The sequence below is a fragment of the Tyto alba genome, unplaced genomic scaffold, assembly GCF_018691265.1.
Source record: "Tyto alba isolate M040663 unplaced genomic scaffold, T.alba_DEE_v4.0 Super-Scaffold_1, whole genome shotgun sequence".
Classification (NCBI taxonomy): domain Eukaryota; kingdom Metazoa; phylum Chordata; class Aves; order Strigiformes; family Tytonidae; genus Tyto; species Tyto alba.
Window position 1 is genome coordinate 30,531,491 of NW_024881261.1, and position 14,760 is coordinate 30,546,250.

The 14,760-nt window shown below is 42.3% G+C and overlaps 1 protein-coding gene across 4 annotated transcripts in view; it reads left to right on the plus strand.

Moving 5' to 3' along the window:
* Positions 1–14,760, plus strand: part of CDHR1 (cadherin related family member 1) — a 50,304-nt gene that overhangs the window by 15,379 nt on the left and 20,165 nt on the right. For all 4 annotated transcript variants that reach the window (XM_032994137.2, XM_009970500.3, XM_032994139.2 and 1 more), the window contains 6 exons: positions 526–642; positions 2,292–2,435; positions 5,415–5,493; positions 8,420–8,520; positions 10,280–10,483; positions 13,411–13,563. In XM_032994137.2, the coding sequence (XP_032850028.2) occupies positions 526–642; positions 2,292–2,435; positions 5,415–5,493; positions 8,420–8,520; positions 10,280–10,483; positions 13,411–13,563 (798 nt within the window). The remainder of the gene's footprint in view (positions 1–525; positions 643–2,291; positions 2,436–5,414; positions 5,494–8,419; positions 8,521–10,279; positions 10,484–13,410; positions 13,564–14,760) is intronic.

Genomic DNA, 14,760 nt, shown 5'->3' on the forward strand with positions numbered 1-14,760 from the left:
TCCAGTCCAGAAGAATGGAGGGAGATATTTTTTAGGCCTTTTTGGAAATCAGATGTCTTTTAGATTTTATTTTTGTGTTGCCAAATCACCAAAACACCACTCATTTGACAATAATCTGTGCATGCAAACTTCCTGCTTTTTTAAAAGCCAGCAGAACTTTCAAACTCTAAGGGATAACACTTTTTTTATCTTCCTTTTCCCCTCATCCTTTTTTCTGCTAAGCCTCAATACCTCTTTCCATGCAATGAACTCTGTTAACCAAAGTTTAAGATTTCACAATGAAATAATAAAAGATTAAAAAAATCTACATTGCAAGTAACTGATATATTCTGAATAATGAGAGACTCCTGGTCGGTTCATGAATTGTTCATAAACACACAGAGGTGAAATTCATCAAATACATTATTCACCCAAACTGTATCATTATTCTGGTCTTTTCCCTTAGCAGATGAAACAAAAGATGAATCCCTATGGCAATCTTATTTCCATACCTGTAATCTCTCACTGTTTCTTCTTTTCTTCTAGAACATCCATGCTAATAAGTTTACAATAGATCGTCACAGTGGTGTACTGCGCATCAAAACAGGGGTCACCCTGGACTATGAGAAATCAAGAACACATTTTGTCGTCATTGTAGCCAAGGTATAAAGCTTTTATCTGAAACTAGAGGAGATGGGGGGCTGTATTTGAGTAGGACTGATTAGTTCGAATACAAGTGTGACTTAAAGGGTTGCAGAAACACGGAGCATAACATTGAAGCAGCAGAGTCACTCCCTCTGTAACATCTGGAGGTGGGGCGGGGAGGTAACATGGAAAAGTGAGGGAGGAAAGGTGACCAGTGTCTGCTGCTGAACAACATCTGGAGGGATTTGGGCGTGGGTTTCCCACATTCCCCTCAGGCCCCAGTGCCAGGACAGTGAGCCCTACTGCAGAAAGTCACCTGTGTGTTTTGAGAGTCACCTTGAAGTGAAGGGATGGTGTATGCAGCTCCGGGCTCCAAGAAACATCAGTCTTCAGGCAAATGCAAGTGCTCAGGGCTCCCTCGTGCTGCCTGGGGCATGGCCCTAAACCCCTGGCAGGCCGGGATGCGGGTCACAGTTGTTAGCCACAGTAAGACACTGGCACAGCTGGACCCAGTGCAGCACAAGTGACGGACTTCTTTCCTGAAAATACCTGTGGATGCTTTGCTGACTTATGGCAGGAGCTTTTTCAAATCCTGCAAGTATTGCTGCATATCCCTTCTTGCTGCTGCCATTGTCAGCAGTGCTGCGCCTGTGGCATGGCTGAGGATTCATTAGGCACTAAACGTTTATGGATTCTGAAGTAAAGTCTCTCGGGATCCTGTGGGGACCTGTCACACAGACATATTCACATGGGTGGAAAGAGGACGATTTTGATTTTACTTATGGAGGATTTGAGTTTCTCATGTTTTATGAAAAACATATGGATCTTTTTATGTGTTTCTTTAGCCAGGGTTCATTGTAGGAGAAGTAAAAAAATTTGGTTTAAATGCTGCCTTTGGGGCAGTAAGGAGGAAAAAAAATGAGCATATTGAATTTTTAGAATTGGTAGAGCAGACAGGCCAAACAATTCACACTCTTATACACCAGTATAACTGCTGACCTCCAGCTGGTGCTCTGAGACTGAGGGTGTTAAAAGCTTCTGAAATTGCGAGTCATCTTTCTAATTGGCTCTGCTGTATCAGTAGCACGGAGTTGATTGCAGTCAAGTCCCCAGAGACTGTTTATACACTGTGGCTATCTAACAGTTCCTGGCTGCACAGATCCTCCATGCTTTCGCTTTATCATGTCAGAGTCCCTAGGAGACTTTGATCATGTGCACTGTTTAATTTCCCCCTAGAAATGCACTACCTGGCTATTGCTTATTGTCTTGTGTTTATGACAAGACTATATGTGGGATGAAAAGATGTGGACTTTAGTCACTATCTTTTTTGCATCAGTTTCTAGCATTCCTTTTTCCCACAAAAAAAAAGTGAATTCCCTGTCCCCGTGTTGTTGATAAAAGGTCATGTATGACTGCATATATTGGCACAGCCACTTTTAACATAAGAAATTACTTCTGAGACACTGCAAGCCTTCTTCCTAATAAGAGAGGGAGAAGAACAAATGAAAAAGAGAAGGGAATAGGACAGCAGAGATTAATCTGTGTACTGAGAGAGAGAAGCGATTCCTGGAACTGTGTTTCTGAAGGCTCATGAGGTGCATGCAGTGCCATAAGATGATTTGCAGACATGTTTCAGCAGAGGGACCTGATAATGACTTCTCTTCTAGGATGGTGGTGGGAAGCTCAGGGGAGACAACAAGGTGTTTTCAGCCACAACAACAGTTACTGTCAATGTGGAGGATGTTCAGGACACTCCTCCCATGTTCATCGGGACTCCCTACTATGGATATGTCTATGAGGATACACTCCCAGTAAGTTCTGGTTTTTAACTGTAGGAGAACAAGTGCAATCTTTCACATCTCAGTCAAGGTAGCCCTGTGGTTTCTAGCACAGGCGTTACTGGAAACTGGGACCTCTGATTTGACTCCTAAGTGAAATGAGCTGACCAAATCTCAGACTTGTTCTTATTTATACCCATTGCAAATTTGCCGTGTAAGGCTTCTTGTTGCTGTCATCAAAGTCAAAAAGGATTCTGCCCATTTATGTTGGTCTAAGCCCAGACAGTGACTGAGAGCTCTTCCACAGCTGAGACCTGCAGTGACCTGAAGGCTTAAGTAGGTTGCCAGTTGCCTCACCTGAACACATCATGTTAGAAGCTTTTGTGTGTTTCTGTGCTGTGTGGTCTCACAGTGCTTTTATCTTTTCTAGATGATCAGTCTGGTACCAACAGCTGGTTGTGAAAGGTGTGGGGAGAATGTATGACCAAATGCTCTAGACAATTTGTGCTGTCCCATGGACATCACCTGGGAAGAAACAATCCTGACGTCCCCAAAATGCAGGATACTTTCTTATCAGTGGTGGCTAGATAGGAAGAATGGGTCAGGAAATCCTCCCAGGCCTAAAACCCACCAGATTATAAAGCAAGCAGGGACATACTTAGGAGGACCGCTTACAAGTGGGGACACTGCATTTGTCAGCATATGTTTGCTGCTGAAGATACCACTTTGTATCTATCACAGTCACAATATCCAAGGAATACACTGAGCTCCTGGCTTGCCATCACCTCAGAAATGCCTAATGGCATATTTGCTTAAAATGGAGTATACAGCTTAGCAAAATAGTTTATTATATCCACCATGGTGCTTTCAACCACATAGTATTCTTGAGGCTGCAAACTAATGAATTTTCTCTATATCTGAGCAGTGGTAGGATATTGTGTATGGTCAGCTTTCACCCTGATACATAAGATTTAATTAAAATTTTCTTCATACATAGGCCAAGAAATGGTATCTACTCATGAAATAACCCAACTTTAGACTATTGATCTCTATGACAGTGTGATTACACGCTGTTCACTTGATCATCACTTGAATTTCAGGAAAGATCCTGTCTTTGCTTTCTGTCCAGAACTCTAATGTACACTGCAGCCCTTGCATGACTGTATATTACAGTTCAGTGCATAGGCTGTTACATTTCAACAGGGCAGAGAAGTAATGCTTGTGTACTTTGCAGATGTTTGGAATGAATGATATTATGTATATTGATATATTCTGCGTAGTTATGTATAGATCTTTAAATAACTATCAGGTGCACACAGGAGTTAGTGTTTACTATGGAAATAGGAGTCAATAAAAATGTTAATTACATCCAGCTTGAGCTCATAACTTACACTATTATGATATTATAACGATGGAAGAATGAATCAGTCCTTCCCAGTGTGGGTTTTGCTATTAGAATGAACTCCACAGAGAGAGATGCACTAGCTGATTTTAGTGTTGTTTATACTTCTGGTGTTAATTCTGTAAATTTGCTTCTTTTCTCCTTGGTGGAGTTGTCAGGATTTACAAGTACTCTGTCACCTTCAAAGGGACTGCACTGCATTTTGCCCAGTAGGCAGATTTTATTGCAGCTTCCAGCATAAATGATAATAAATACAGTTCTGTATTTCTGGTTGCTCTAACAGAACCTTGCTCTTGTTTGAAAAATTCGCTCAAGGACTGTAATGAAAATGTTCCTTATTGCTATTTGTGATTAACTGACAGATACTTCAATGTTCCTTATTTTTACAACCTCAAACAGTAAAACTTTAGTTCAGAGGCCTCAATTGCCCAGCTCATTGCCGGTTGGGTGAGCACTTTAATGCTGACAGCCATCGTTCCTCTGAACTGTAAGAGTAGTCACACAAGCAAATGGTCTTCAGTACCCAAGTTCTGTACGTATGGCCCACGGCCATGTTACTTGCACAGAAAGAAAGATGGTGAAGGATTAAGGACAGTTAATTCGCCATAATTTTCATCATAATTTTATGCCCTAAATGTTCGGTGAGCCAAGTCGCTTTGTGATCTCTGTTTGCTTTTGCTGCTTGTCTGTACTTAATTAGGTAGGACCAAAATGACCTCCATCCTGTGTCTCAGCACACTGTGTGGCCACGGGGTGCGCAGCAATGCCGGGAGCCTACACAGCATCTACCAGAGGGCATCGTGGTAGTGACCCAAACTAAACCTCGGGTCTCAGATCGGTTACTCCAAATCCAAGTCTGTGCCTCGAGGCGGGTGTCCCTGGCCATGGCTTCTAACTGGTCCCGCAGCCAGCCAGACCCCGGGCCTGAGGCACCCCCCCACCTGCAGCCATTTCACACCCGTGCCATCGGCACTGCCACAGCAGTGGGCACAGAGCAGCCCGTGGGGAGCAGTGGGGTGCTCCTGCTCGTCCTCGGGCGCTCACCCAAAGCTGAGTTGCGAGAAAGGACAAGCGAGCTGGGCACTGGGCAAACTGGCACCGGTCTCTCCGCAGGCGCACGGCGTGCCCCGAGGCTGCGGCAAGCCCTGTCCCTCCTGGGGCAGCTGAGGCCCACGCACCGAAGCAGGTCGCTCTGCCGTGGGTGCGAGCAGCGGCGTGGCGCTGGCAGCAGGCGGGCACGGACAGGCCGCACAGCGGGTCTGCAGGGAGTGAGCAGCAGCGGGGGCGTCCCCACTTGGTATGGAGGCGGGTATTTGTATGATGTGCATGGGCCGCGACATGGCTGGGAACAGCCAAAGCTATTGGTGTAGGAACAGCACAGAGTTGGTCCGAGGAGCGGCACTCAGCTCCTGCTCTGCAAAGACAAGCGCTGATATTTTTCTGGGTGGGAGTCAACGGCCCTTGATGTGGTCCCCATACAGTACAAGCCGAAGTACCCACTCTCCCCCCTACATCTCACTGCAGAAGACTTAGAGTTTATTAATACGCAGTTGCAATTTCACTGCTATTTGATCTTAGCACACAGACTGTGATTTCTCATTTCTCCCCAGGGTTCTGAGGTCCTCACTGTTGTTGCTCTTGATGGAGACAGAGGAAAGCCTAACAGTATTCATTATTACATCGTGAACGGTGAGTAGACTTCTCTTGTATAAAATCTGAAGTGTAGTTGAAACTAGATCTGACATTAAATTAGAATGAGATATAGTAGAGTTTAATAAAGCTGAGACAAACTCTCATGAAATAATGTCAAGTACCTCAAACAACTCCAGGACCCTGTCTACCAGAGAACAGCCAAGATACGATTCACTGAGTTTTAGTATCTCCTTCACAGAACTATACTTGGAGTTGTTAATGTTGCTGATTTGTTAGGCATCAGTAGCCTGCTTGTCATTTCAGAAAGTGTAAAGGGAGATACATTCACTGCCACATAGCATCTCTATCGTTTAATCTGGTAGGCAAGAGAATGCATTGGGAGACCCAGACATGGTATTTAGAGGGGTATTTTTATTAATATTGTGATTAAAGTGGCTAAACGGCCAGACCTCTGATTTCTTGGAAAAAATTACATTTACCAGTAAAGAGACACTGGCTGTACACTGCACTGGAAGAAAGTGGATAATATCAGAAGGTTAATGCTTTTTATCAGCTATTCCAAGACTGTCTGTCACACATCTTTTAATAGCATATATGTGAGACTTACCTGAATTAATGATTCATTAGCTGGTAAAGTCAACAACTTAGCTCAACTAAACTCCAAGCTACAATTCTAGTTTCGTTTGGTTCTCTCTTCCTCCAAAACAAGACTTCCATGGCAACTGGGCACCCCAATTCCCAGGTGTGAGAGATCCCAAAATTTCATAAGAGAAATCTGAGGTGTAGTTGCAGAGCTATGCAGTAAGTTCTTCATTGTGTTACATGATCTAAACAGCAAGGTCTAGAGAGGACAGAGGATTGCAACTGAGGTTTACCTTGATGTGGGATGGGACCCGTACTGAGGTTCCTTCTCCTCAGTGCAAGGGAATAGGTAGAAGATGGTAAAAGGAAGGTAGAAACATTGAGAAAAAACAGGTCACAGAAGAGAATAGATGGAAAATGAGAAAAGGTAAAAAGAAAGGTGGAGAATGAGTAAAAACAAATAAGTGGGATGAAAATATGCTAGACAAGGGAGAAATTGAGAAAAAGGAATAAGCAAAAGCAGATGAACCAGGGAAAATGTCAAAGGGAAATAGGATTAATGAAGAAAGATACTAGATTTCCAAAGAAAATATAGGAGGACCAAAAAGGTGCTATGGGATAAAAAAGGTAAGTGATTAGGAAAGAGTGGAAAATGAAGATGGAAGGGGATGACGGATAAGTAGCACAAAATGCGACTTAATGGAGAGCAGGCTTTCCTTATGCACATTAACACAGGATATTGTTAGCATGAAATGAAAAAGAGAGGAAAGGAATATGCTTTTAGTGCATGGAAAATTGAAGAAATAGAGAACAATAGATTACAACAGGTTTCTGCCCCTGCACCTCAGACTCTGACATTACTAGTGACAAGCCATTATTCCAGTACCTGTAGGCTGGGTTGTCAAAGGGCAAGAAAATACTAACAGCAAATAGGAAGTTGTTTATTCTTTATAAACATTTTTTATCCAGGGAGTGTGGGGTAATTTTAGAAAATACTCCAGTCCTCTGAGCATGCTGTATGAAGGAACACACATAATGCTAAGTACTCTGAGTTACCAATTTCCCTGTGATAACTAGACAATAACATGAAGTATGGTGGCTTGAAACCACTATTGACTTAAGCTTCTTCTCAGCCAGGATGTACTTTCCAGGCCAATGCATCTTAATAATTGACCATTGTATGAGTCAATATCTGTTCAATGTTGTGTCTAGTGTACTTTAATGAAGTTGCAATTATTGCAGGTATTAGCACAATGGGATACTATCAGATGGTTTAAAACTCAGCATTGGAATTGAGTTAGAGAAAAAGAAAAATGACTGGGCTTTCAGGTCATCATCCTTTATTTCTGAAGGCTTGATTTCGTTCATTGTAAGGGCTTTCCTCTCTTTTCTGTTCAAAGGTAGGCTCTGCCACAAAGCGTAGGTTGTGGCCAATACCGTACGTGAGGTAACATGCAAGGGCCCAAAGCCCCTCGGCAGAACAGGACAAGGCTCCTTGAGCTGCTGGCTGGACCCCTCCCTGGGCACCAGCCTGCTTGTGGCTGTGATGGTGAGATGAGCACAGATGTTGCGATGAGACACCACTGCCTCTCTGCAGGCTGGCATTTCCTTCAGCACAAATTCACCAGGTCCCAAGGGATGGTCACCCTGTGACTGATCTTCTGTTCAGATCAGTGGAAGTTAGGTTGGCCTTAGCAAAGTCAGCCTTCAGCCCTGTCCTGCCTTGTGTCAGACTCTACCTCAATGCAAAAAGCCTGGGTTTTACCCCAGATCCTCAAAAATCCCTTTTTGTTGAGGACAGCCTTGCAAGAGGCTGAGAGTTTTTTAACAACTGCATGTCTAAGGCCAGAAGATGCTTCTCCAGAGATGCTGTCTGCAGGAAGAGTGACTATGTTTCTTTTAGACAGATTGTCAGACTTCTCACCTTAGTTAACATTAGTGAGAGAAATGTTCTTGTTTCTCAGAGATTTAATTATGCATTTGCTAATTAAAATGAGGAATGTCTATTTTTGTCTAAACCAGCATATAAATAAGACAGCATAATAGAAATAAATACCAAATCTGCATGCCTGGTTGCTGAGGCTTGAAGGGAACCTGACCGGGGAGGGAAGAGGAAAGTGAGGGCAGCTGTCCATAGGAGCACAGCTCCACTGAGTCATTCCTAGGAGAGTAAACCCTTTTTGGCCCTCATCTGTGTTTTCATCTTGTTGTGACCAGACATAGAAATGCTTCATTTTTCAAAAGCAGCTTCAGATCTGCTAATAGATTTGGATGCACATATGGACAAAGATATGCTTAATGAAGAGTATGGTTAATTGCTCATGCTTGTTCAGAAAAAGGAAGTGTGGCATGTAACTAGAGCATCTGGGTTTTATTGCAGGAAGTGAAGGTTCATTCAAAATTGGCAACACAACTGGAGCCATTTCTGTTACAAAAAGCCCAAATCAGCTCAAGAAAGAAGTGTATGAACTAAAAGTTCAGGTAAGTTCTGTGGCCATTTGAAGACTGTTGGTCTTAAACACCATGAGTAGGCATGATTGTCAATTTATAGCTCAATTTGTAGCTGACTTCACCCGTTTTAGAAACTGTCTCCTAAATTTGAGCAGAGTGCCAGAGAGTATGAAACAAAACAAACTGCTTTTGTTCCTTGGGATATTTAGTGTCTCAAATTGCGTTTTTCAAATGAAGTCATCTTGTCCTAATTTAATCTCCAAGTCTATAGAATCAACATTCTTTACAGTATGTAGATAACTGTTCTCTTTGTTTTCAGATTTTATTGCTAAACTGGGAATTAATGTCTTGTAACCATGATGTGATGAGATAGGTAACTGTCAAATCTATGATTAGTAATAGCACTGGGGTAGATCATGCAATGTCATATCAATGTCCACTCCTGATCAGCCACATACAAATACACACTAACACCTTGATGAGCTAGTATCAGTATGACAGGCTGCGTTGTTTTAAGCATTTTCTAAAGACTGAGAATTTTAAAATGTAGAGTTAAATTGTGAAGACCATATCAGTTTTCTTCAGTAAATGCATATTACAACCACATGAGTTTGTTTTGGTAAAGACAATATTGTCTAAAGGCAGCTGTGAGGCCTTGCACACTGTCAGAACCAGTGTAGCGTCCCCAAGGGTACTTGATTGGTTGTGAGCTCAAGCAGTTTGCTGAACCTGGGAGATTCATAGAGTTCCCATTGCCCGAATTAAACTCAGGCACCTAATCCCCTAATCCCTCTGGTTTACTGCTGTCTGCTAGCGCTTCCCAAATACAGGATTAGTTAAACCCTTACAAGCTTTTCTGAACTTCTAGTTATACCTATGGCAACCTGGAGCTCATACAGACTACAAAATTTGCCTGAGGAACCACAAGGGTGTTGCATTACCCAGCGTAGGTAGTGACAGACACCTCATTTACCAGACTAGCAGCTTCAGAGAAATTTAGCAGTCTAGTGTCTTTGGTTTTGAACACTTTGAGCAAAAAAGTATGCTAGAGATATCTGTTTTGTTACAAAAACACCAGCCAGAGTTTCTGTCCTGACAGAAGAGATGTCTTAGGTTCAATCCAGTGAACCAGGCTGCATGTTAGAATTGTTGGAACCCAGATAGATTTGATCTTTCAATTCAGAAAAATGTCAACTAAATTTGCTTGTCTGTCCAAAATATACTCAATTTAAGTTAAGCTTGTCTAGACAGCAAAGCAGAATTGTAAATTAGAGACTAAATCTCAAATAAAATAAAAAAAAATAATTAAAAAGTATGTCATTTTTCTTTTTCAAATGTTTGCCTAAATACTGCAGGCATAGTTTTTCTCATGGAGTATTCAAGGCTGCAGTCCTTGCAGCAATGTGAAAATCAACTACTTGTGGTACCACAGCAAATTTAAAGATTGTCTTCCTTTTCTATTCTGTCAACACTTTAGACAGGCAATTGTCTTGCCTCTATTAGATTATCTGTCTTAAGAGAACTGTTTTCACCTAGGGTGAGTTACTAAGCTAACAAAATGAGGAGAATTTTTTCACTGAGGCTTTATTGGGACTGGTTTATTACCATAATCTTCTAATCATCATAAACTTCAGTGTGAAATGGGCTGAGATTTCTAGAGAAATATAAGGCTGTGAATCTTTGTATAAGTTAGTGTGTTAGGGTGATTTGTACGTGCAGAACAATAGGTGAACATGGAACTGAGGAGAGTATACCCTCATCATTCTTCTCTCTCTCCTGCCTGCTCCAGGCATCAGAAATCAGTCAGGAAGGTGATGTCTCAGTGCACGCTTTTGCCATGGTGACTATACGGGTGGTTGACCTCAACAACCACCCACCAACGTTCTATGGAGAAAATGGTCCCCAGAACAGATTTGAACTGACCATGTACGAGCATCCCCCAGAGGGTGAAATCCTGAGAGGATTGAAGATTACAGTCAATGATTCAGATCAGGTAAATGGAAACTATGTGAACTTTCAGTTTTCCTGCCCTATTTTTGCAAAGACTAGAAAGAGCTGTCAGATGGGGAAATGCCATTTTAGGAACTCAACTCTTTCACCTGCATTATCCAAAAACCTAGGGCAGACAAAGTAGTTGTAGGTCCATTACCACAGAGCATTTAGCCCACAAGTATACTTAGCCTGTCATATACTGTTCTGTCAATGAGAAGGGTGGTCCTAAAGCTGCAGCCCAGTTCTTGTGGCAACTAAAGTCGAATAGTCCTTATGAACTTCCCTCAATTATATTAACTTGTCAATGCAATGTCTGAGAATGTACTCCCTTTGGAGATTTACTTAGAGTTTCCAATCACTTTGGTAACTTCAGGTGCAATTGCTGTCTGTATTTTCTCAGCCTCTTCTGGAAACAATACAGTCCGTACCCTTACACTGGTTTTATTACAATATATTATCCTTCTGGCCGTTATGTTACAGCCAGAGTCTGCACTGCACGCTTTGATAAATCATTCCCACTGGAGTGATATGTTTAGGTAATCTTAAAAATTATGCCAGAGCCAAACTAACACTAACTAGATAAAGGAAAAGAATACTCCATCCATCTCAGTCTGCTATCTAACTGACCTGTGATGCCCGTAGATACTATGGTGATGGTTGCTATAGGGATCCCTAAGCTAAATACTGTATGAATGGCATCCATCAGAGTTAGCCTGAGGTTAGGTAGTGACAAGAGAAAAGCTTAATGCATTTGAGAACTGTATTACTATTGGAAAGAGTGCTCTTATATAACTGTGCTCAGTATTGTGCTGTTTTGACTGTATTGTACTCTATCAAACCCACTAGCTTCTTCCCCCTCCCTCCTGCTGCTCTGCAGCAAGCAGATAAATGACTGCTTTCAAAGTAGTGCTACGTTTATTCTGCTATTGTCAGGGGGGATGTTGCTGCAGAATGAAAGAAACAAAACCTATCTCGTCTATTTAGAGACAAAATATATATTTATCATATGTAGGCTGACAAAATATTCAGGCTGCAAGTTAGGCTATGAAATAAGCAGAAAACTTTGCTAAATACACTGTATAGATTCCTCAAGAATCTTTCTAGTACAGTGTAAGACATCAATCACTCTAGTGGGGTGGGTTGCTTTTCTTTTAAGGCATAGAAAGCAATGTTTTCCCTTCTGCACAAGAGGAGTATATAAAGAAGAAAATTAAACATGTGTCTGTTTCTGTCACAACCACTAGTGACTCTTTCTTTGCGGAAAGTGGGTGGTGCAGGTGAGGAGGAGGAAGCTGTGGGCAAGGTCTGGTTTAGGCCTACAGTTTGATGGAAATGCCATCTTTACTTGCAAGAACATTATGCAGAATTTCTCCCCCGGCCTTCTTCATCTGACAGACACAGCTTAGGGATCAGTGCTGTTAGTCCTTCAGTCATTCCTGTGTCCCATGGCTGTCTGCTTGAAGACATGCAGCAGCATGGCTTGCTCCAAGCAGGTCTGGGTTCAGTGGGCTTCACTGTCAGAAATCACTCAGCTATTGGAGGATGCAGTTCTCTCCCTGCCCCAAGCCACTGTCCCTCCAGTCATGTACAGTCCCAAGCGCAGAGGACTTTGTGTGGTCAGATGGTCAGCTTTCCCCATCAGCGCTATTTTCTATAGTCCATCATCTCTGGCTCTGTGTGTTTGGCTTTACTACCCAGCAAAAGAGAGCCTGTTGTCAACTCTAGCTGAGGGGTTTGTATGACCAAACAATGCAGACCACTGAGTTTGGATCCAAGATCATTCTCTTTCCTTTGGGTGACTACTGCTGAACACTTTTCCTCCTGACATAAGCTAAGGTTGCAACAAGAACTGCTCTCAACAAGCCCTCCAGGGATACAGCTGAAAGTAGAGTTAGCCTGTTTGAAAGTTACTATTAGAAATTCTTCATCTCAAGATTCATGCTTGGGGGAGAGCATGGCACCAGCCAGTCAGTGAATCTGACTAGTTTGTCACAGTGTAAACATGACATTTTTGAGAAATTGGTGAACTCAGAGAGCCAGTGAAGCGGTGTCAGCTCATTTTCCCACCTCCCCTGTAAGGCAGAAATATGAGAATCCCCACTCATCTTTTCTCTTCTGTGTTCCAGCTTGGTTTAAAAGAATTGGTATGGCCACCTGGCTCTGGCTCATTCTTCCCAGCTCACACACAAGTGGCGGTAAACTTTTAGATACCGCTGCTTCCCATGCCCTGTCTGGATAGAAGGGTTATCTATATTATGGGATTTGGCTTGCTTCACCTGGAGCTGTCAAATATGTGTCAGACTTTATTCTGCACAAAGCGGAACTCCTCTCTCCTCCCAGGTGCATCAACTTCCAAAGGTTTAGTGGCTGTAACTCTGGGCTAGCTTAACCCAGTCGGTGCAAACTGTGGAGTACCACCTCTGGAAACTGCACATCTTCATGGGTCTGTACCATCATCCCAGGCTGTGAGCTCTTAAGACACAGGCTGGGGTTTTGATGGGTCCATTGTCCTGGGCAGTTCAGTTGCCTTTCCTTGGCAGGAAGCAAGAGGAGGCAGGACATGCCTGATGATGTGCACATAGTGTCATCTCTGTCACTTGCACTAGCTCACTGTGTGTGGTACAAAGCCCAGGGCTGCTTGCCACAAGAGTCCCTCTCTTTGCCAGTCCTGCTGCAGTGTTTTTCCATTATGACAGAAAGAATAACCAAGCTTGTCAATCTATTTTAAGAAAACCTGTGTCCATCTTGTGACCAGGGCTGGAGGGATTATATAACTAAGCTTCTTAGCAGTCTCTTGCCTGGGGGATAGAGAGCAGAGGCCTCTAAGCAGTAAGACTCATTTTAATTTTATACAGTGTGAAGAAACAGAGCCAACCTAGGCTGTAAGAAATGCATCGTTCACTGAAAACAATCTGCTTTTATTCACAGGGAGCCAATGCTAAATTCAACCTCCGTTTTGTTGGACCTGGTGGCATCTTCCGAGTGGTTCCCCAGACTGTCTTGAATGAGGCTCAGGTTACAATAATAGTGGAAGATTCTGCTGCTATTGACTATGAAAAATTCCAGGTGTTAACCTTCAAGGTAATTCTGCTTTCCAGGTCCTCTCTGCCTGTGTAGAAGATATGTGTATGATGGCTTATGTATCTGATAGGATTTAGCTTCTTAATCCACCTGGAGCTGTCTGATGCACTGTCAGTGATATTATATTCCATATGAGGGAAACTCATTTCTGCCTCTGGTTCATCAACTTCCAAAGGTTTAATGGATGCATCTGTGGACTAATTTAGTCCAGTCAGTGCAAAATGCTGAGTATTATCTCCCTGTGGAATCTGCATGTTGGCTCTGAGTCATTCTAGACTGAACTCTAAGGGTGTTATTTCTGCTCTCACAATGATAAATTCACATTAACATAATCCTAATTTCCCTGGAGCCAGAACTTTACCTGCTTAGTCCTAAATTATTTGGTTCATGATCATGCTTTTGAATGTTGGCAGGCTGAAGACTCCATCTGACTGGAAGAGAATTTCCCAAAATTGCTCACTGCCTTTTTCAGACTATATCTATCTATATGGCCTTTTGCAGACTGACCTAGGCTCTCTCACCCTTGCTCTAAACCAAGAAACAGCTTTCATTCAAAAGCTGGACCCTTGCATTGCCACCTTCCCTGATGGATTCACTGGCTCATCAAGATAATTAAGTAGTCTGGTTTTGTGTCAGCTGCTACTGAACATGAGTATAGATGGTTCAGTTCTGACTGCAAAGAATAGCATAGACATTCCCTATAATAAAAAAAAAAAAAAAAAAAAAAGATTGCCAAAACTATCTAGCTGTGTATGCTAGTTTTGATTTTGTACAGGAAGGGGCATTTTTTGCACAGTCCAGGAGCCAACTTCCTGGATTTTGTCCTCATCCATGCTACATAGTTTGCTTTGTGTCCTTAGCAAGCCATTTCACTGCAGTATGCTTCATGTCTCCTCTTGTAATGTTCCTTAGTCATTTTGAGCTTCATAGGTTATAGATGATACAAAAATATGAGGCATCATTACTGTATTAAAATGGAAGATTCTGAAATGACTATAAAGTTCTACCGAAACTAATCATAATAAGCGCACATTTATTCAGGTTAAACTACCAAAGGACCAGTAAAGATGGCCTCCTCATGAATACTAATAGAAATCAAAGTAGTTAATGTGATTGTCATGAACACTGAAAGAATTAATTAACAGGAAAAAGGATATATATTTTTTTAGCTTAAGCAATTATTAACCTCCTTTTTTG